The sequence below is a fragment of the Barbatula barbatula genome (assembly GCF_947034865.1).
Source record: "Barbatula barbatula genome assembly, chromosome: 21".
Classification (NCBI taxonomy): domain Eukaryota; kingdom Metazoa; phylum Chordata; class Actinopteri; order Cypriniformes; family Nemacheilidae; genus Barbatula; species Barbatula barbatula.
Window position 1 is genome coordinate 277,209 of NC_136784.1, and position 22,568 is coordinate 299,776.

The window sequence follows — 22,568 nt, forward strand, 5'->3', positions numbered from 1 at the left end:
CTGGCCGTCCAATAACATGGTTGGCCCAACGGACAAAATTACGTTGGGCCAACGTCAGCACCCAACGTTGGCCCAACACAACAACAAATGTGGGCCAACGTCTGTTTGCTACCTGGGTTGTTCTATAGACACCATACTGTGTTTTACCTTTCTGTGTTTTTCGGCTTTCTTATTTTCCCCGGTATAGCTGCTTTGGAACAATGCACAATGTGAAAAGAGCTATATAAATGACATTGAATTGACAGTAGTCTGAAACCGTTGATTTGCTGCACAACAGAATAATCACAATAAACAATTTTCTCTGAGACTAGAGAGGCATCCACTCCAACAACATTTGGGAAGTAGTCACATAGTCCTAAGAGTGTTGCTGCATGGATTTAGATTAGATAATATTAGATTAGATTCAACTTTATTCTCATTACACATATACAAGTACAGTGTAACGAGATGTAGTAAACATGTCTTAACATTAGGCCTACTTAGATTTATTAGATTGAACATAAAATAAATTAGGGATGTTTCATTTTTGATGAACTATCCCTTTAAGTACATGAATCACGCGTGATCAAACGTGGATTTAGCGTTGCATTTGTGCATGAGGTAATGAGGTAAAGCATGCGATACTGAGACGCTGTTACAGTCGTGAGATGTTTCGGACAAGAGTCGAGTGTTAGGGCGCCAACAAAGCGTTTGATGATTTGAGAAGTGTTGCTGCAAACATACAAAGTTTGAACAATTGTTAGAGAAAAACATTTATTCATTTCATTTATTCACGCTTTTATCCCAAATGCGCCCCTCCATCTTTCTGCTAATAATCATTTTCATTCATGTCTAATATATTTCAGTACTTGTTTATTTTGTTTTAAATCTAGACATCGCGTTGGTTTTCAGGGGGCTGCACCTGCAGGTGGCGGAGTGACGTCACCGCGGGTTGGTTTGAGGCGCGCGCGCGGCCCGTGAGTTTTACCGCAATGCATCAGTCCGCCCATCGACGCGAGCGTCACCGAGAAGTACAGCGCTCGCCGAACACATGAACGATCACGAGGAACATTATAAAGACATGTTAGAAAGGCAAGTTAAACAGCTCTATGCATGATTCTTAGGACAATACGTCACGTGCTGTCTTCGATGTTAATGAATGTAACGTTATTCGTCACGCGCGTAGAGCGAAATCAGGATCAGACTAATGATGACGTATTAGCAGAGCGTGAATGATATAGACACTGTTTGTTTGTTTGTTTGTTATACACGCTAGGCTGTTGTTGTTTTATTATCATAACAGATGTAAGAGAAAAGCTGTGTACGCTGCGATAACAGCGATGCGAGTTGTGCCGATGAGTGTCTGTGTGTTGACGCTGAAGCCTCTTTTTACGCACTTCACGTCTTTATCATGCAAATAAAGGCCCAGTGCTAGTTTGATGCTGCTAGTTTAGTTTGCATCGCATCTGAGCTGGGACATTCACGCGCGCGCGCACGCACGCACGCACGGACCCCTCCGGTCCTCAGGCCGTCGCGTGGTCAGGATATGAAGATTCATCACTGTGGGATCTAGAGTCCGTCTCTCCATCATGAACGTGTATATCAGACGGCTGCTGTCTCTCTGCGTGTTCTGCGCGCTCTCAGGTCAGTGTGACACTAACACACGCGCTTGACATGTGTCATCACGCGCTCAAACTATCCCGCGTGTCTCCCGCAGTGTCTCTGTGCAGCGGCGCGTGTGCAGAGGTGGACTCGGACACGGAAGCTGTGGCGGGTCACGTCTTCCAGCTCGGCTGTCTTTCCTGCAAAATGCGATTAGAGGTGCCGGCCAAGGCCACGGTGGACTGGCACTTCAGGGCTCGAGGAGAGGCAGACTTCGTGCATGTGAGTTTCAGCTCAGTCTTCAATTCACAGTCACATCTCTGACATGATCATAAACACTCATTTCATCAGATCAGCTGTAAGACGGACGTGTGTTGTGTTGTCAGATCTACAGTTACGACGGCGAGTCTCCTAACACCATCCATGAGCAGTTCCAGGATCGAATACACTGGCACGGCAGCATGAACACGTTCGACTTGCAGGACGCGACCATCGACCTTCGTAACGTCACTTTCAATGACTCGGGCGTTTACCTCTGCATCTTCAACAGAGTTCTCACTTACGAACATTATGAATTCTCCACCACCGCCACTAAAGAGGTTCATCTGACTGTGGTGCCAACAGGTGAGCGTGCCGCATTAATCCTGTGAGAAAATGATTCCCTGATGGGCCAGGAGAGACTTCCTGTGATTGGTCTCTGCTCCAGACCTTCAGCATGGGATATCAGTGTAATGCTTTCATTTAAAGAAGCAGATAAGACTAAACACAATAAGCAGTCTGACCCACTGCGTCTGCTGAATGAATAAACGTGTGTGTGTGTGTGTGTGTGTGTGTAGCCAGGCGAGGAACGGCGTCTATCGTGTCAGAGGTCATGATGTATGTGTCTATCATTGGGCTTCAGCTCTGGCTGCTGGTGGAGATGATCTACTGCTACAGGAAGATCGCTGCTGCCGGAGAGGAAGCGCTGAGAGCCAGCGCGTCAGTAACACACACACACACACAGATAGACTGATAGGCAGACACACACAAACAGACTGACTGACCGACACACACAGATAGACTGATAGACACACACACACAGACTGACTGACTGACTGACTGACTGACCGACACACACAGATAGACTGATAGACAGACACACACACACACACACAGACTGACTGACTGACTGACTGAGAGACTGACACACACAAACACAGACTGACTGAGAGACAGACACACACAGATAGACTGATAGACAGACACACTCAAACAGACTGATTGACCGACACACACATATAGACTGATAGACAGACACACACAAACACAGACAGACTGAGAGACAGACACACACAAACAGACTGACTGAGAGACAGACACACACACACACACACAGACTGACTGACTGACTGACTGAGAGACTGACACACACAAACACAGACTGACTGAGAGACAGACACACACATATAGACTGATAGACAGACACACTCAAACAGACTGATTGACCGACACACACATATAGACTGATAGACAGACACACACAAACACAGACTGACTGAGAGACAGACACACACAAACAGACTGACTGAGAGACAGACACACACAAACACAGACTGACTGAGAGACAGACACACACATATAGACTGATAGACAGACACACACAAACACAGACTGACTGAGAGACAGACACACACAAACACAGACTGACTGAGAGACAGACACACACAGATAGACTGATAGACAGACACACTCAAACAGACTGACTGAGAGACTGACACACACAAACACAGACTGACTGAGAGACAGACACACAAAAACAGAGACTGACTGAGAGACAGACACACACAAACAGACTGACTGAGAGACAGACACACACAAACACAGACTGACTGAGAGACAGACACACACATATAGACTGATAGACAGACACACACAAACACAGACTGACTGAGAGACAGACACACACAAACACAGACTGACTGAGAGACAGACACACACACACACACACAGATAGACTGATAGACAGACACACACAAACAGACTGACTGACCGACCGACACACACATACAAACAGACTGACTGAGAGACAGACACACACACACACACAGATAGACTGATAGACAGACACACACAAACAGACTGACTGAGAGACTGACACACACAAACACAGACTGACTGAGAGACAGACACACACATATAGACTGATAGACAGACACACAAAAACAGAGACTGACTGATAGACAGACACACACTGACTGACTGATAGACAGACACACACAGACTGACCGACCGACACACACATACACACAGACTGACTGAGAGACAGACAGACACACACACACACACACACAGATAGACTGATAGACAGACACACACAAACAGACTGACTGAGAGACTGACACACACAAACACAGACTGACTGAGAGACAGACACACACATATAGACTGATAGACAGACACACAAAAACAGAGACTGACTGATAGACAGACACACACTGACTGACTGATAGACAGACACACACAAACACAGACTGACTGAGAGACAGACACACACATATAGACTGATAGACAGACACACTCAAACAGACTGACTGACCGACCGACACACACTGACTGACTGAGAGACAGACACACACAAACACAGACTGACTGAGAGACACACACACACACACAGATAGACTGATAGACAGACACACACACACAGACTGACTGAGAGACTGACACACACAAACACAGACTGACTGAGAGACAGACACACACATATAGACTGATAGACAGACACACTCAAACAGACTGATTGACCGACACACACATATAGACTGATAGACAGACACACACAAACACAGACTGACTGAGAGACAGACACACACAAACACAGACTGACTGAGAGACAGACACACACACACACACACAGATAGACTGATAGACAGACACACACAAACAGACTGACTGACCGACCGACACACACATACTGACTGAGAGACAGACACACACACACACACAGATAGACTGATAGACAGACACACACAAACAGACTGACTGAGAGACTGACACACACAAACAGAGACTGACTGATAGACAGACACACACAAACAGACTGACTGAGAGACTGACACACACAAACAGAGACTGACTGATAGACAGACACACACAAACAGACTGACTGACCGACCGACACACACAGACTGACTGAGAGACAGACACACACAGACTGACTGAGAGACTGACACACACAAACAGAGACTGACTGATAGACAGACACACACAAACAGACTGACTGACCGACCGACACACACAGACTGACTGAGAGACAGACACACACAGACTGACTGAGAGACTGACACACACAAACACAGACTGACTGAGAGACAGACACACACATATAGACTGATAGACAGACACACTCAAACAGACTGATTGACCGACACACACAGACTGACTGATAGACAGACACACACAAACACAGACTGACTGAGAGACTGACACACACAGATAGACTGATAGACAGACACACACATATAGACTGATAGACAGACACACACAAACACAGACTGACTGAGAGACAGACACACACAAACACTGACTGACCGACCGACACACACACACACACAGATAGACTGATAAACATACACAAACCGAGACGGACAGACACACACACACAGAGATGGACGGACACACACACACAGACAGAAACACAAAAGACACACATACACAAAAAGATGTACACAGAGACACACACTTCAGTGCAGAAGAGTAACTCACGCTGACAGGAAGTTAACTATAAACGTTTCATATAAATGAGTCCATGTTATTTTTCATTTGTCTAAATATAGATTTGGTATGATGGCAATAGTGATGATGATTTAACATTCTTTAAATGTCTGTAGACCGTGACAACATGTGTGTTGATCAAATTCTCTGTGAACGGTCAGTGTGCGTGTGGTGCTACTCCATAAAGAAACAATTCACTTGAGTTTTATTTGAAATAATAATGGTAATTCACGAAGAAGAGTTTAGTTCTCTGTTATGACGTGTGATTTTCTGTGTCTGGGATGTAGTGCGGAGTATTTAGCGATCACATCGGAGAGTAAAGATAACTGTGCTGGTGTGCAGGTAGCAGAATAACACCGGTGAGTGTCTTGATTTTCTACCTTTTTCTTCATCCTCTACAAACATTTATTCACGTGGTTTTGGTTTGCAGGTTTCTTCCCAAGAATCTTCTTCTGGACTGTGTTACTTCTTCCTGTGACCATCATCAACTCGTCCCTCAGCCTCTTTTTATAACCTTTTCTTACCTAACTCCATTGAATCTTCTGTGTCGCATGAGTTTGATGCTATATGCATGGTGACGGACCCTTTCAATTTCACTCGCACTTACCACGCAACAGACCCTAGAAAGAGAAACACATACGCTCGGTTTACTGCAATACTTCATCACGAGAACAAGAAAATCGCAATACTGGGATTTTGCATTAGAGACCAGTAAAGTTCTCTGCTGATGTCGTGACGTACGGAGGCCATATAATAACTGCTCTGAAAGCCCATCGCTGTGCAATGCTGTAGTTGCATGAGCTAACGTGAATGCATTTCTATTCGTTTATAAGCTGGGAAATATTTCAAGTGTTAACATAGTAAGTATTAAGTTGAAGTATTCCAAGATGCTTTGAGCACTATAAATGAACCCTGTAGCTCATGTCATGATGTGTATACACACACACACACACACACGAGAACACCACACTAGTTTCTAAATGTAGCAAACATTATATTGTAAGAATGTAAAGATGCTGCTATGGTGGAGTTGAATGTTTGACTTGATAGTGATTACCTCATGCTGAAATGCATTGTGGGTAAGTGCATAAGACATATTCGAGCTCATATTTCCTGCATGCCGATCAATGCAAGTGTCCTGTAACAAAACTCCTCATCTACACCAGGATGTTTGCGTTCACGATCAGATGATTGAATGTGATGTTCTGTATTTAATGCGGAAATGAATTCTGGGAAACAGCTGAAGTGGAGAGAGAGAGATTAATGTGTAGGCCTACAATAAAGTGAATCGAAATGAATCATAAGCACTGTTTTATTTCTAGGACAATGAACATGAAGTGATGTTATGAAAGACAGAAATGTGTTCAATGAAGATCTGATGACACTTTGATTGGATTAGCTAATGAGATTAATGAACAATACTTCAAGCATTTATTCTTCTTAACTCAAATGAGTTCAAACAAGAAGAGTCATTGAACTAAATACAAAATGGGAATCTAGACATTTTAAAATGTTATCAATGTAGATAGATGACAGTTAAATATGTTTTACAACGTTAAATCAACGTGTTTCTTTATTTCTGTCTCTATTGTATAAGTCTTTTCTTCAGGTGAGTTTCTTCAAATACAAAGTAAAAATGTCAAAATACGTACAGAAATGTACAACAGTATCATTAATACCACAGTAGATGATTATTGTACGATATATATTTACGGACTGGTATCTGTTTATTTAAATCTATCTTAACATGCAATTCAAACAGGAAACACGTGTAAACGGTATTACAGCAAATGAAACACCATATGCGTTTAAATGAAAATAAAAGTGTAATATTTATAATAATATGATCTGTTGCAAAAGCGTCTCGATATGAAAGCAAAGTAGAGTTAATTGAACTTCAACCGTGTATTAATCCGTTAACTGGTGGGAGCGAGCCGCGCGTCCCCGCGCGTGGAATTGCGCGCGCGTGTTTGATGACGACTAACTCACCATAGCGATCGGAGGATCGTTTATTTCGATCATCGTTCGAATCGATAACAGCGACTCGCGTGAGCGCGCCGGGACGTGCGCGGGCTCGCTCGCTCGCCGTGACTTCGCGCATCGCGTGATTTCGTTGGGTTTTATTCTCGTCGCGCTGGAGGAGTGATGATGGATCCGCACACAGTGAGCTGATCGCGGCCAGTGGCGGAGGATCATGTCCTATGTGTCTTCTCAAGGTAAGAAAACTTCATCTGATCCTTCATTACTGCTGCCTCGTTTGATTGACAGCTGTCATCATCATCACATTCCAGTCTGTGATTGTAGTGATGATCATTCGAGTGATCGATCTTCAGCTTTGAGTGTTCAGTGCTCAGTAACAGCAGATGTGCGTCGAGGGCCGTTAGTGTGGACGAGCGTTTTATTTATAGATATCGAACTCAAACAGGCACACACACATACACACATACACACATACACACACACACACACACACACACACACACACACACACACACACACACACACACACACACACACACACACACACACTCACACTCACACTCACACTCACACTCACACTCACACTCACACTCACACTCACACTCACACTCACACACACACACACACACACACTCACACTGAAATGATCTCAATCACACATTAACATCAGACACACACTACACACACACTCACAGTGAACTGATCACAAGCACACACTAACATCAGACACACACTCACAGTGAACTGATCACAAGCACACACTAACATCAGACACACACTACACACACACTCACAGTGAACTGATCACAAGCACACACTAACATCAGACACACACTCACAGTGAACTGATCACAAGCACACACTAACATCAGACACACACTACACACACACTCACAGTGAACTGATCACAAGCACACACTAACATCAGACACACACTCACAGTGAACTGATCACAAGCACACACTAACATCAGACACACACTACACACACACTCACAGTGAACTGATCACAAGCACACATTAACATCAGACACACACTACACACACACTCACAGTGAACTGATCACAAGCACACACTAACATCAGACACACACTCACAGTGAACTGATCACAAGCACACACTAACATCAGACACACACTACACACACACTCACAGTGAACTGATCACAAGCACACACTAACATCCGACATACACTGATCTCATTTATACACACACACCTACAGTGAACTCATCACACAGTGGTCAGACAGACAGACAGATGTAAGAGATGTAGTATGATAGTGTTATTGTGATCTGAAGAGGTCGTTGACATTGAGCTGGAGTACTTGTGGAGTGAGTTGTATCAGGACGCTGTGGATAAACATCACACTGTTGTTCTGTTGAATAAAATGTGTTTATTCCCCACTGCTGACCTCTGCAGTGGTGTGGTACACACATCAACACAAACACTGATGATTGTGAAACACACTGCTGTGTGTTTGATTAGAATACAGTGTGAGAAAAAAACTCAACAACTAAATAGGCCTAGTTATTTGAGCTCAGTATGTGCTCATGTTCCTCACCTGCCCCTGACATAAAGTGAAATACATTGTGCTAGTCAAACAAGAGAAATCACGTGAAAAATGTTATCATTTGTGACACATCATCAGTGTGGATCATAACATCATCAGCGTGATCATAACATTATCAGCGTGATCATAACATCATCAGCGTGATCATAACATCATCAGTGTGGATCATAACATCATCTAGGTGATCATAACATATTCAGTGCGATCATAACATCATCAGTGTGGATCATAACATCATCTAGGTGATCATAACATCATCAGCGTGATCATAACATATTCAGTGCGATCATAACATCATCAGTGTGATCATAACATCTTCAGCCTGACCATAACTTCATCAATGTGATTATAACATCATCAGTGTGATCATAACATCTTCAGCCTGACCATAACTTCATCAATGTGATCATAACATCTTCAGCGTGAACATAACTTCATCAATGTGATTATAACATCATCAGTGTGATCATAACATCTTCAGCCTGACCATAACTTCATCAATGTGATCATAACATCTTCAGCCTGACCATAACTTCATCAATGTGATCATAACATCTTCAGCGTGAACATAACTTCCTCAATGTGATCACAATATCTTCAGCGTGAACATAACCTCATCAATGTGATCATAACATAATCAGTGTGATCATAACATCTTCAGCCTGACCATAACTTCATCAATGTGATCACAACATCTTCAGTGTGAACATAACTTCCTCAATGTGATCATAACATAATCAGTGTGATCATAACATCTTCAGCCTGACCATAACTTCATCAATGTGATCATAACATCTTCAGCGTGAACATAACTTCCTCAATGTGATCACAATATCTTCAGCGTGAACATAACCTCATCAATGTGATCATAACATAATCAGTGTGATCATAACATCTTCAGCCTGACCATAACTTCATCAATGTGATCACAACATCTTCAGCGTGAACATAACTTCCTCAATGTGATCATAACATCATCAGTGTGATCATAACATCTTCAGCCTGACCATAACTTCATCAATGTGATCACAACATCTTCAGCGTGAACATAACTTCCTCAATGTGATCATAACATCATCAGTGTGATCATAACTTCATCAATGTGATTATAACATCATCAGTGTGATCATAACATCATCAATGTGATCATAACTTCATCAGTGTGATCATAACATCTTCAGTCGGACCATTACTTCATCAATGTGATTATAACATCATCAGTGTGGTCATGACATCTTCAGCGTGAACATAACTTCCTCAATGTGATCACAATATCTTCAGCGTGAACATAACCTCATCAATGTGATCATAACATAATCAGTGTGATCATAACATCTTCAGCCTGACCATAACTTCATCAATGTGATCACAACATCTTCAGTGTGAACATAACTTCCTCAATGTGATCATAACATAATCAGTGTGATCATAACATCTTCAGCCTGACCATAACTTCATCAATGTGATCATAACATCTTCAGCCTGACCATAACTTCATCAGTGTGATTATAACATCATCAGTGTGATCATAACATCTTCAGCCTGACCATAACATCATCAGTGTGATCATAACTTCATCAATGTGATTATAACATCATCAGTGTGATCATAACGTCTTCAGCCTGACCATAACTTCATCAGTGTGATCATAACATCTTCAGCCTGACCATAACTTCATCAATGTGATTATAACATCATCAGTGTGATCATAACATCTTCAGCCTGACCATAACTTCATCAATGTGATCATAACATCTTCAGCGTGAACATAACTTCATCAATGTGATCATAACATAATCAGTGTGATCATAATATCTTCAGCGTGACCATAACTTCATCAATGTGATCATAACTTCATCAATGTGATCACAACATCTTCAGCGTGGATCATAACATCATCAGAGTGGATCATAACATATTCTATGCAATCATAACATAATCAGCGTGATCATAACATCTTCAGCCTGACCATAACTTCATCAATGTGATTATAACATCATCAGTGTGATCATAACATCATCAATGTGGATCATAACATATTCTGTGCAATCATAACTTCATCAGTGTGATTATAACATCATCAGTGTGATCATAACATCTTCAGCCTGACCATAACATCATCAGTGTGATCATAACATCATCAATGTGGATCATAACATCTTCAGCCTGACCATAACTTCATCAATGTGATTATAACATCATCAGTGTGATCATAACATCATCAATGTGGATCATAACATATTCTGTGCAATCATAACATCTTCAGCCTGACCATAACTTCATCAATGTGATTATAACATCATAAATGTGATTATAACATCATCAGTGTGATCATAACATCATTAATGTGGATCATAACATATTCTGTGCAATCATAACATCTTCAGCCTGACCATAACTTCATCAATGTGATTATAACATCATAAATGTGATTATAACATCATCAGTGTGATCATAACATCATCAATGTGGATCATAACATATTCTGTGCAATCATAACATCTTCAGCTTGACCATAACTTCATCAATGTGATTATAACATCATCAGTGTGATCATAACATCATCAGTGTGATCATAACATCATCAATGTGGATCATAACATATTCTGTGCAATCATAACATCTTCAGCCTGACCATAACTTCATCAGTGTGATCATAACATCATCGGTGTGATCATAACATCTTCAGCCTGACCATAACTTCATCAATGTGATCATAACATCATCAGTGTGGATCATAACTTCATTAATGTGATCCTAACATCTTCAGCGTGAACATAACATCTTAAGCCTGACCATAACTTCATCAAAATGATCACAACATCTTCAGCGTGGATCATAACATCATCAGAGTGATCATAACATCATCTATGTGGATCATAACATATTCTGTGCAATCATAACACAATCAGCGTGATCATAACATCTTCAGTGTGATCATTACATCTTCAGCCTGACCATAACTTCATCAATGTGAATATAACATCATCAGTGTGATCATAACATCATCAGCGCGATCATAACATCATCAATGTGATCATAACATCTTCAGCGTGAACATAACATCTCAAGCCTGACCATAACTTCATCAATGTGATCACAACATCATCAGCGTGATCATAACATCTCCAGCGTGGATCATAACATCATCAGGGTGATCATAACATCATCAGTGTGGATCATAACTTCATTAATGTGATCCTAACATCTTCAGCGTGAACATAACATCTTAAGCCTGACCATAACTTCATCAAAATGATCACAACATCTTCAGCGTGGATCATAACATCATCAGAGTGATCATAACATCATCTATGTGGATCATAACATATTCTGTGCAATCATAACACAATCAGCGTGATCATAACATCTTCAGTGTGATCATTACATCTTCAGCCTGACCATAACTTCATCAATGTGAATATAACATCATCAGTGTGATCATAACATCATCAGCGCGATCATAACATCATCAATGTGATCATAACATCTTCAGCGTGAACATAACATCTCAAGCCTGACCATAACTTCATCAATGTGATCACAACATCATCAGCGTGATCATAACATCATCAGCGTGATCATAACATCATCAGGGTGATCATAACATCTTCAGTGTGACCATAACATCATAACACAAAGAGAGTAATCAGAAGCCTGTGATGAACTGACGTGTGATAATGTTCATTGGTCACTGGTGCTGTATATGTGGCCTACAGTTCATGTGTGACAGTAAATCATTTTTATTTGTACAAATTTTATTGTTTAATTTGATCGTATCATTCAATGTGCTCTTTTAAAGGAGCTCTTTCTGTGATGTAATTTCCTGTGTTTTTGGTCAAATATCAAAATATTTAAAAAAGGAAAGGATTGTGCTGGTCAGATTTATATACTATTGTAAAAAATCACTGGTTTGTGAATTTTTATGATATACGGATATGTGATTCTTCAGAATCATCCTGAGTCTTACATGCGCTTGGATTTGACCAAAAACACATAGGACTGGTTTCACAGACAAGGCTTAGCTTAAGCAAGGACTATATGTCTTAGTTAAATTAAGATATTTTAGTCACTTTTATAAAAATGCTGTGGAAATAAATATTACTGGTGTGCATCTTGATACAAATGGCAGTTACATATTTAAAGATATGCCAGGGAAAGTTATTTTAAGTTGAGACAACTCAAACATTAATTTTAGTCTAGAACTAGCCTTAAGCCTTGTCTATGAAACCGGGCCATAGAGTATCAGAAGGAAGAACAATTTGTAGAAAATAAAGATTTCTGCTGCTATGAGATGAAGATGAAAGTCAGTGTGATGTTGTAGATCTTCTGATGAGAGCGAGTGTCTCTCGTGACCTCTAAACACTGTTATCTGTGAAACATGAATCTGTTTATTATGCTTGTTCAGTTCAGTGTCTTGAGTCAACTAACATTTAGTTCTATTTTATTTTCTTCTCCAAGTACGACTGAAAACATTCAATCTTGTGATTTAAAGTGACCTTGAGCGCTTGAATCTAAATATACGTTCAGCCCTTCCTGACTGTTGTGCAGTAATATATCCGTTTATTTATTTATTAGTCAATGTATGTATGACCCTGAACACAAGTGCAGTATCGTGTGTGTGTGTTGTATGTGAATGTTTTAGCAGCACATGTGTTGGAGTGAACATACAGTGAGAGTCCAGCTGTCAGAGGAGCACTCCCACCTACAGAGAGAGAGAGAGAGAGGGATTACATCCATGATGGTTGCTATGGAAACGTGGAGTTGGCTCTCTCTTCCAGAATAGTTCTCATCCAGCATCTCCTCTCCAGTTTCATACTGTAGTCAAACACGTTCATCTCACACCCACCGCTCTGCTTTTCCTCTCCTCTCTCATAATCCCTTTCTCTCTCTCTCTTTTGCCCGCGCTATATCCGTCGATTTTAGCCCGTTCGACTGTGGTTGTCATGGCAACAGGCAAGGGTGTGCATGAGAGAGAGAGACAGAGTGGGCGTCACGGAAGTGACATCTCTTGGGCTGTAACCCATCTTCCCCTCTCTCTCTCTCTCTCTCTCTCTCTCTCACTGTGGGGGCGATCAGGACACAAAAGCGAGTGTCAAAACGAGTTTTAAATTTGGGTCTTGTGTGTTTTTCCTGCGGGTTGCACCATATATAGAATATTGAGCATCAGTTCGGCACTTTTATTATTCTGTGTAAGCGCTTCACACTTATATTAAAAACAACACAGATCCTCATTATTGTGTTTAGCCATTCATACATCAAATCATACAGTTTCCTTAAAAGAACCTGTTCGTATTTATTTCCAGGTCATTCTGGTCAAAAACACGTTTTCATTACTAATCTGTGCTTTTGTTGTCACTTGTTATATTGTTGATGCTGTTAAGAAAGTAAACATAAATGCCAAATAAATGTCCGATCATTTGTGATGTGTGTGTGTTTTGTCAGATGGAAGGTGTGTGTCTCCATGTTCTCGGCCTCACACCCCTCTGAATGGCCACGCCCACGACTCCCCCGGCTGGAGCCGCCAGCTGCGCGTCAGAGATGGAGACCAGTTCTACCTGCTGGATCAAGAGGAGGTGAACACGCGCACTAGATGGCGCTGTTGTTTTAATGGATGTTTAATGATGTGCGGCGTCTTCAGTATCAGTTTGTTATTAGACCAGCAGTACTTCGGTTAGGTCATAATTCACACCTACTCGATGAATAAGCTCATAGATTCGTTTAGCGTTTCTATTATGGATCTTTGATGTCATTATTGTTTTATTTATAATGCGTTTAATGCATGTTTAGTTGAGTTTTAAATGCAGAGTGATGTTGAACTGTGTCATACTGTAGTTCTGAAAGTATTTCTCTACACTAGACGTTTCTGACGGACAGTAGAGGGAAGTGTGTTTATTATTAAACACGTTTTCCTTTGATCATTGATTCAAATGAGAGCAAATCAGTGTATCTGGAGTTATGTTTGAGCATCTAGTGAAGATTATAACTTCAGGTCATATAACACTTCTGAATTTCTGTCACGCTGCTGAAATATTCCCTATGTGTGTGTGTGTGTGCTTGCGTGTGTGCGTGTGTGTGTGTGTCAGGTTCATCCTCTGCTGATGAATGATCGTCGTCCTGTCAGTCACCGACACAAACTGCTGAGGAGGACCGTCAGTGTACCAGCAGATACCAGACCACACCCTGAGACAGGTGGGGACAGTCTATAGGTGTAATGAGGTGTATACTGTACAAACTGTATATTTTATCCCATAAACCTAAAGATCAAAGAAAACTTTATGCACTTTTAGATTTTCAAAAATGATCGTTCTGTACAATTTATAAGCTTTTGTGCCGTGAGGACCTCAGTTATGGTCCCCACAGTGACACGAGTCCCCACTAACATATAAAACCAAGTGCACACACACACACACTTTCTTAAGATTTTATCTAACAGCATCAATAATATTAATTACAGGTGACAAAATAAGAACAGATTGGTAATGAAAATGTACACACACCCTAATACAGGTACACACATTGTGGGGACTTTCCATTTTTCTACTGAACAGACTGTATGTTATATTGCCTTCCCCAACCCAAAACATCACAGAAAACTTTCTGCATTTGTACATTTTCAAATAAACATCATTTGGTATGTTCAGTAATCATCTGAATTGTGGGTACCCATAATACCCCAGTGTATAAAAACAAGTACACACACACCTTGAGACATATATACACACAGGCACACACTGAGACTGGTAACCATGACAACAGAATGCTGTAGCTGTGTGTTATGTGATGGCTCAGGGGAACACAAGCACTTTTGGCCGACCGTCTCTCTCTCATTCTGTATTTTTCTCATGTAAGGCTTGGGATGGCCATCCACGAATTGAAGGCTTGTGTTGTCATGGAAACTGTGTGTCCCCTTGTGTGCCATTTGGGTTGTTCCGTGCTGTGGACTGAACCACTGAATGCACGTTACTGTGTGTGAGAGAGAGACTTTGATGCCAGTGTATTACACAGTGTAATTTAAAGGTAAATGTAATGTGTTTGAGTGAAAAAATCAAGTAAAACAGCTTATAAATCAAACTCTCTCTCTCTCTCTCGAGTGTGTGTGTGTGTGTGTGTGAGGGATAGTGTGTATATATGTGAGTTTGTGTGTGTCGAGTCAGTAAGACATCTCTGCGCTTCAGTCTGTCTCACACACACACACACACACACACTGGAGAGCTGCGTATTATTTTGTCAGCGAGAGATGAAGATGAGGAAGATGATGAGGATGCGCGCGCGGTCCACCCACGCTGGATCGCTCTTGACTCGCGCGCGGCGGGTCTGATCCTCGCGCTGAATTTCACATTTATATTCGCTGATGATGAAGATGCGCGAGGAACGTGATGAAGATGACGAGTGACCGCGCGCACAGTGACACGACAAGCCTGCGGCGCGCGCGTCTGTCTCATTCACCGCGGAGCGAACGATGAGCACCGGCGGGAATCTGCGCGTTACCCTGGAAACGGCAGCGGAGCGCTGGAGACTCGAGCGAGCTCAGGCCGAGCAAAGCGACGCGACAGGCGGACCGAAGAGAGTCGAGCGGCCGCCGGAGGACCTCGAGCGCGCTGCGATTCTTTCATCTGTTCACCTCGAGCTCGTTATTTAACGCGCGACATTAGCGGCGATGCTCTGAGGGATTTACTTCTTTAAAGCAGCGGTTCTGCGCAGCAGACGTGATGGAATAATGTTGCAGTGATTTACCTGCAGAGCTGATCTGGGAACAGTGAACATGAGACGCACAGGTGATGGACCGAGAGCTTGAGTCTCTCACTTTAATCTCACTCAAGTTTTTACACTGGACGGAGAGACAGACAGACAGACAGGCCTGACTGTCTTCTCTTCTTTGGTAAGTGTGTGTGTGTGTACAGTGGACCCCACCCCTCGCTTACATATGAGGGTTTATAATAATGTCAAAGTTCTTTTTCATCTGTTTTTATTCAACAATCCTGTAGAGTCAGTTTCAAACGCCCCCCATGTCTCAGTGCTGCCTCCCTGCAGGACAGAATGAGTTACTGCATGTGAATGTATCCCACAATGCAGAGCGATCCATCTGCTTTCACTGTAGATGAATAACCGTATGCCGCCATCACTTTCTTCAGTCGTTCTTACACACCGTTCCAGTTATAAATCAGACGATTAATGGCGTGATGATGTAATCAGGTCATCTGTGCATTCTGCATGTTTTGTAAAACAGGGTTAAGTGTGTGTTTGTAATGAAAGTTTAGTTTGTGTGTGTGTGTGTGTGTGTTTGTAATGAAAGTTTAGTTTGTGTGTGTGTGTGTGTGTGTAATGAGAGTTTAGTTTGTGTGTGTGTGTGTGTGTGTGTGTGTAATGAGAGTTTAGTTTGTGTTTGTGTGTGTGTGTGTGTGTGTAATGAGAGTTTAGTTGGTGTGAGTGTGTAATGAGAGTTTAGTTGGTGTGTGTGTGTGTGTGTGTGTGCTGTGCAATGAGGGTTTAGTTGGTGTGAGTGTGTAATGAGTGTTTAGTCGGTGTGTGTGTGTGTGTTTTGAAAGTTTAGTTGGTGTGTATGTGTGTGTGTGTGTGTGTGTAATGAGAGTTTAGTGTGTGTGTGTGTGTGTAATGAGAGTTTAGTTTGTGTGTGTGTGTAATGAGAGTTTAGTTTGTGTGTGTGTGTGTGTGTGTGTGTGTAATGAGAGTTTAGTTGGTGTGTGCAGTTGCCTGTGTGCTAATAGTCAATTCCCAACACACGGTTAGTAAAGTTAAAGACGGCCCACACAGAATCTGCACTTTTGTTGGCGTGTGCTGCTTATCGGGTGGGTGTGGAATGTTATGGAATCATGTGTTTGTTCATTTGTATAGTCGAAGTGTTTGTCAGTATTTTTGCAGCTGTGTTTTGTGTTGTTAATGTCATCTTCACCTTAAATATGGTCAGATGTGTTGCCAAGGTATGTCTATGCAGTTGCTATAGAGTTTTAGCATGGCACTGCACGGCTGCTAGGGTGTTCCAGGTGGTTGCTATGTGATTGTCAGCGTGTCTCTAGATTATAATGTCTTAACTGAGATGTTTTTATATGTGAGATATCGCCATTATCATCTTTATTTTTATGAAAATGTCATGCTGACGATTATCAATTATCTATTGGTCACATGACATCACAGAAAGTCTAGTGTGACCACAGCATAACAAGTTGTTTTCTTCTTATTACGGTGATGAAAAGGTGTTGTTATTCTTTCTAAGTATTTCATATTTGTACACTTTTAATGCGATTAGCTCACATTCACAAGAGTGGAAGGTCTAAACCCAAATAGCCTGCAAACAGGGATTCCATAGCCTGTGTCATGTCAATGTCTGCGTCTCTTATGATGTTCAATATGTCCATTATAATGCTGACACTTTCAGCTTTGAGGGGATCAGGAGAGCCGTTAAACACTATGGTTGGTGTAGGACCGCTGGGTTCCTGTAAAACAAACATGAACTGTTTTATTCTTTATTTCCAGTCAAGTGCCTCAAATGTTATTAAAACTATACCTACACAGTAGAGGAAGCTGGCGTATTCTGTAAATAATGCAATATTATGAGTGCAGCATTCCCGACAAGACCTACAAACAGATACAAATCATTGTACATTAGAGAAATCAATTAAAGGGATAGTTTCCTCAAAAATGAAAATGCATTCACTAACTCTCTTCTCATTTCTAACCTATACGGCTTTCTTTCTTCAGCAGAACACAAAGAATAAATATATTTTAAGAACGTTGGAAACGCTGGTAGCCATTCACTTCTTTTGATCACAAAACCAATGCAGGTCAATTGGCACCATCGTGGTTCAGTTACCAGCCTTTTTCTAAATATCTTCTGCTCTGTTCTGGTGAAGAAAGTCATACAGGTTTGAAATGACAAGAGTGAGTAAATGATGGCAGAATTTAAATTTTTGAGTAAACTTTAATAATACTAAAATGATTTCACGTTTTCACTAAAACAATTTACAGGTGCTTCAACATTTACATTGACAGTGCAGAGAATGCAACTTTACACTGGGCAAGGAACAAATATATGATATGGTAGTTACCTTCTGTGGTTTCCTCTGCTGGTCCAATGAGCTCGGCGTAGAGTTTCCTTTGACTTCCTTTTGCACTCCTGATGATGTTTGGAGCCATTTCATTTAGTCAAGTCAAGTAGAGTCAGCTTTATTTATATAGCGCTTTTTACAATTTTCATTGTTACAAAGCAGCTGTACAAGAAAACATTGACTATAAGTAAAACATAAAAGGTTATGGAAGTCAAAGGTCAAATATCAGACACACAATAAATTCCTATATGCAGTGTTAATTAAATAAGACTATCAAATTGAAGCAGCCCCCCCGGCCAGGCAAAACAGTGCAAAACAGTATGCAAACGGTGGCGAGGAACCCAAAACTCCATTGGAGAAGAAAAAAAACCTCAAAAGGAAACCAGGCCTAACCAGGGGATTCCAGTTCCCCTCTGGCAAAAACTGCTGCCTCTGCACAAGCTCGACAGTGCTGCACAACAAGACAAAATAAAAAAGTTGGATTTAAAATTATCATTAATAATCTAATAGCGGCTGAAGTTTTGTAGAGTCGCCACGTCCTTCGTCCAGCATTTGTCAGGTCTGGGAATGGATTGCGCCCTGCCCGCTCCGGTAACCTTGGACTGCGTCCTGCCTGCTCCGGTAACCTTGGACTGCATCCTGCCCGCTCTGGTAACCTTGGACTGCGTCCTGCCCGCTCCGGTAACCTTGGACTGCGTCCTGCCCGCTCCGGTAACCTTGGACTGCGTCCTGCCCGCTCCGGTAACCTTGGACTGCGTCCTGCCCGCTCCGGTAACCTTGGACTGCGTCCTGCCCGCTCCGGTAACCTTGGACTGCGTCCTGCCCGCTCCGGTAACCTTGGACTGCGTCCTGCCCGCTCCGGTAACCTTGGACTGCGTCCTGCCCGCTCCGGTAACCTTGGACTGCGTCCTGCCCGCTCCGGTAACCTTGGACTGCGTCCTGCCCGCTCCGGTAACCTTGGACTGCGTCCTGCCCGCTCCGGTAACCTTGGGCTGGGTCCTGCCCGCTCCGGTAACCTTGGACTGCGTCCTGCCCGCTCCGGTAACCTTGGACTGGGTCCTGCCCGCTCCGGTAACCTTGGACTGCGTCCTGCCCGCTCCGGTAACCTTGGACTGCGTCCTGCCCGCTCCGGTAACCTTGGACTGCGTCCTGCCCGCTCCGGTAACCTTGGACTGGGTCCTGCCCGCTCCGGTAACCTTGGACTGCGTCCTGCCCGCTCCGGTAACCTTGGACTGCGTCCTGCCCGCTCCGGTAACCTTGGACTGCGTCCTGCCCGCTCTAGTAACCTTGGACTGCGTCCTGCCCGCTCCGGTAACCTTGGACTGCGTCCTGCCCGCTCCGGTAACCTTGGACTGCGTCCTGCCCGCTCTAGTAACCTTGGACTGCGTCCTGCCCGCTCCGGTAACCTTGGACTGCGTCCTGCCCGCTCCGGTAACCTTGGAACAATGAGACAAGACTGGCTGAGAGTAGAGTACTGTTCTGCACTCTTTGATGCAACAAATGCATCAGTTGTTATTGAGATGTTTCCATGTTCTTCGCCAAGTCTGATCAAAACCTCATTGTCATTTCATGCAGCATCTTAAACACAAAAAAATTGTTTACTTCAGGTGCATATATCCAAATTACACACATTTTTGTGATTATTTGTTTTTAATGCCCCCCATCGGGTGAAATTAAATATTGACAATATGGTATGGTACAAAATAAAGAAAACACCTGGTTATACAAAATGATTCACCAAAAAGGCAAACTATAATGTATTAGAAAATTTGAGTTTCATAATTGCATAAAAAAAGCTTACATGAAATCACTTGATATCAATATTATAATAATAAGAATATTTGTTGAATCTCTTGTTTTTGACCACAGCAGTCACTCTCCTTTTTGACACAAACTGTGTTGTGTAGATCTATGATTATTGTGTAATCTTCACAAAACATGAATTTGGTAAAAGGTTCTATTTGCCAAGTAGAGAACCTGACGGATTTATATAGAACCTAAAGGAACCTTTTTTTAGAGTGTAGAGACGGTTTAATTGAATGACGGTTGAACTACAAGATGAATCTACGCATTTGATTAGTTAGTTATTTGTTACACTTTGAAAGACACGAGTGTAAAGAGAACCTCAAAGCTAAAAGATAGCAAGTAAAAACTCATGTTGATCACAGTGATGTGTGGAGCGTCAGTTTTTCAGTTGTGTGAAGCCCGTGAGCTGCTGCTCAAACCCACCCACACTGAGACCCTTTCTAAAGCCTACATCTACATCTGTGTGTGTGTGTGATGCTTTCAGCTATTCCCACCCACACACACACACGCACACACTTCAGCCTGACATCGCATTAACATCTAGAATTGCGTTCAGTGTGTGTGTTTTATATTCATGACTCGAACACACTGTAATTGAAAGTGTCATTTATAATCAGAGTTTTTCTGACTAATGAAAGTCTTTCTGCTGCTGTCTGTATGAAGCTGCTGTGTGCTGAGCTCTGCGTATCATTTTTGCTTAAATGGAGGCAGTTTCCATGACGACCAAACAAAGACCTTGAGTTCAAAGGAAACTTACTTAAGAAACAGAAAGACACACATCCATGTGAGACAGACACACATGACAAATGTTTACTGTGTTAACTATTAAAGGGGAAGATCACCCAAAAATCAACTTTGTGTGATGTGTTACTCGCCCGCATGACGTTAAACATGTTTAGAGAACTTCAGGTGTCTTTGGAGCACAAATGAAGATATTTAGGGACATCCGAGAGATTTCCAGGCCTCCTCATAGACATCATGGTGTCAGTTGTTGTCAAGGTCCAGAAAAGCACTAAACGCATGACATCGGTCCATCCGCTCATAGTGGATCAGTTGAAGTGCTTTATGTGCGAAAAACAAAGCAAAATTCTGACTTCTCTTCTGTGTTGTCAGTGTATGGCACATGTTTCATTAGAGCACTTCTTCTTCTTGGACGAGAGCACTTATAACTCACTATAAAGTCCTCTCGTCCAAAAAGAAGAAGAAGAAATTCTCTTGTGAACACGCTCCATACACCGACAGCACAGAGGAGAATATATCTATTATAGTCACATTTTGGTTTGTTCTTCTCACATAAAGCATTATCGTCACTTTAACTGATCCACTATGAGCGGATGGACCGATGTCACATGTCTTTAGTGTTTTTCTGGACCGTGACAACAACTGACACCATGATGTCTATGAGGATGGCTGGAAATCTCCTAAGTATCTTTATTTGTGCTCCGAAGACGCCGGAAGTTCTCTAAACGTGTTGAACGTCATGTAAAAAAATGTCCCAATATTGACCTTTAGATGATCCTCGTGTCATACAGCTTAGCTGAGATAAATAAACATTGATCGAACGTACATTACACATGAGTATTTAGAGGAAAATGTGTTCAATTGTCATGATTTTCTTTTATAAGGACACCGTTTTTGTGGATTAACATTTCACAGGTATGTTTTCTTCCGTCTTTAGAAACAGGTCAGATTTGATCAGCTTGTGTCACTGGATTATTGATATGTGGTTGTGTATTTCTTATTAAACGGCTCACTTGAATGCTTGATTCTGATTGGCCAGTGGCGACGTTCCAAGGTTTGTTCTTTACAAATA

General features: G+C 42.1%; 2 protein-coding genes across 2 annotated transcripts; both read left to right on the forward strand.

The window, feature by feature from the left end:
* Positions 1-965: 965 nt before the first annotated feature.
* Positions 966-6,633, forward strand: scn1bb (sodium channel, voltage-gated, type I, beta b). Its single transcript, XM_079485688.1, has 7 exons — positions 966-1,071; positions 1,403-1,623; positions 1,697-1,863; positions 1,968-2,205; positions 2,418-2,559; positions 5,619-5,690; positions 5,762-6,633. Exons 2-6 carry the CDS (start codon positions 1,569-1,571, stop codon positions 5,683-5,685), a joined length of 669 nt encoding a protein of 222 aa, XP_079341814.1. The 5' UTR covers positions 966-1,071; positions 1,403-1,568; the 3' UTR covers positions 5,686-5,690; positions 5,762-6,633.
* Positions 6,634-7,277: 644 nt separating this feature from the next.
* On the forward strand, positions 7,278-15,524 carry LOC306910662 (ras/Rap GTPase-activating protein SynGAP-like). The gene is made up of 3 exons (XM_079485384.1): positions 7,278-7,547; positions 14,328-14,458; positions 14,969-15,524. The coding sequence occupies exons 1-3, from the start codon at positions 7,526-7,528 to the stop codon at positions 15,089-15,091; spliced, it is 276 nt and encodes a 91-aa protein (XP_079341510.1). The 5' UTR covers positions 7,278-7,525; the 3' UTR covers positions 15,092-15,524.
* The last annotated feature ends 7,044 nt before the right edge of the window (positions 15,525-22,568 follow it).

What these genes read in the sequence shown, in the direction of transcription:
- LOC306910662 (XM_079485384.1), top strand. Translation starts at nt 7,526, where the DNA reads ATGTCCTATGTGTCTTCTCAAG. An exon ending in GTCCTATGTGTCTTCTCAAG is followed by an intron (nt 7,548 to 14,327) that starts GTAAGAAAACTT and finishes GTGTTTTGTCAG; the next exon opens with ATGGAAGGTGTGTGTCTCCA. An exon ending in ACCTGCTGGATCAAGAGGAG is followed by an intron (nt 14,459 to 14,968) that starts GTGAACACGCGC and finishes TGTGTGTGTCAG; the next exon opens with GTTCATCCTCTGCTGATGAA.
- scn1bb (XM_079485688.1), top strand. Translation starts at nt 1,569, where the DNA reads ATGAACGTGTATATCAGACGGCTGCTGTCTCTCTGCGTGTTCTGCGCG. An exon ending in CGTGTTCTGCGCGCTCTCAG is followed by an intron (nt 1,624 to 1,696) that starts GTCAGTGTGACA and finishes TGTCTCCCGCAG; the next exon opens with TGTCTCTGTGCAGCGGCGCG. An exon ending in TCTGACTGTGGTGCCAACAG is followed by an intron (nt 2,206 to 2,417) that starts GTGAGCGTGCCG and finishes GTGTGTGTGTAG; the next exon opens with CCAGGCGAGGAACGGCGTCT.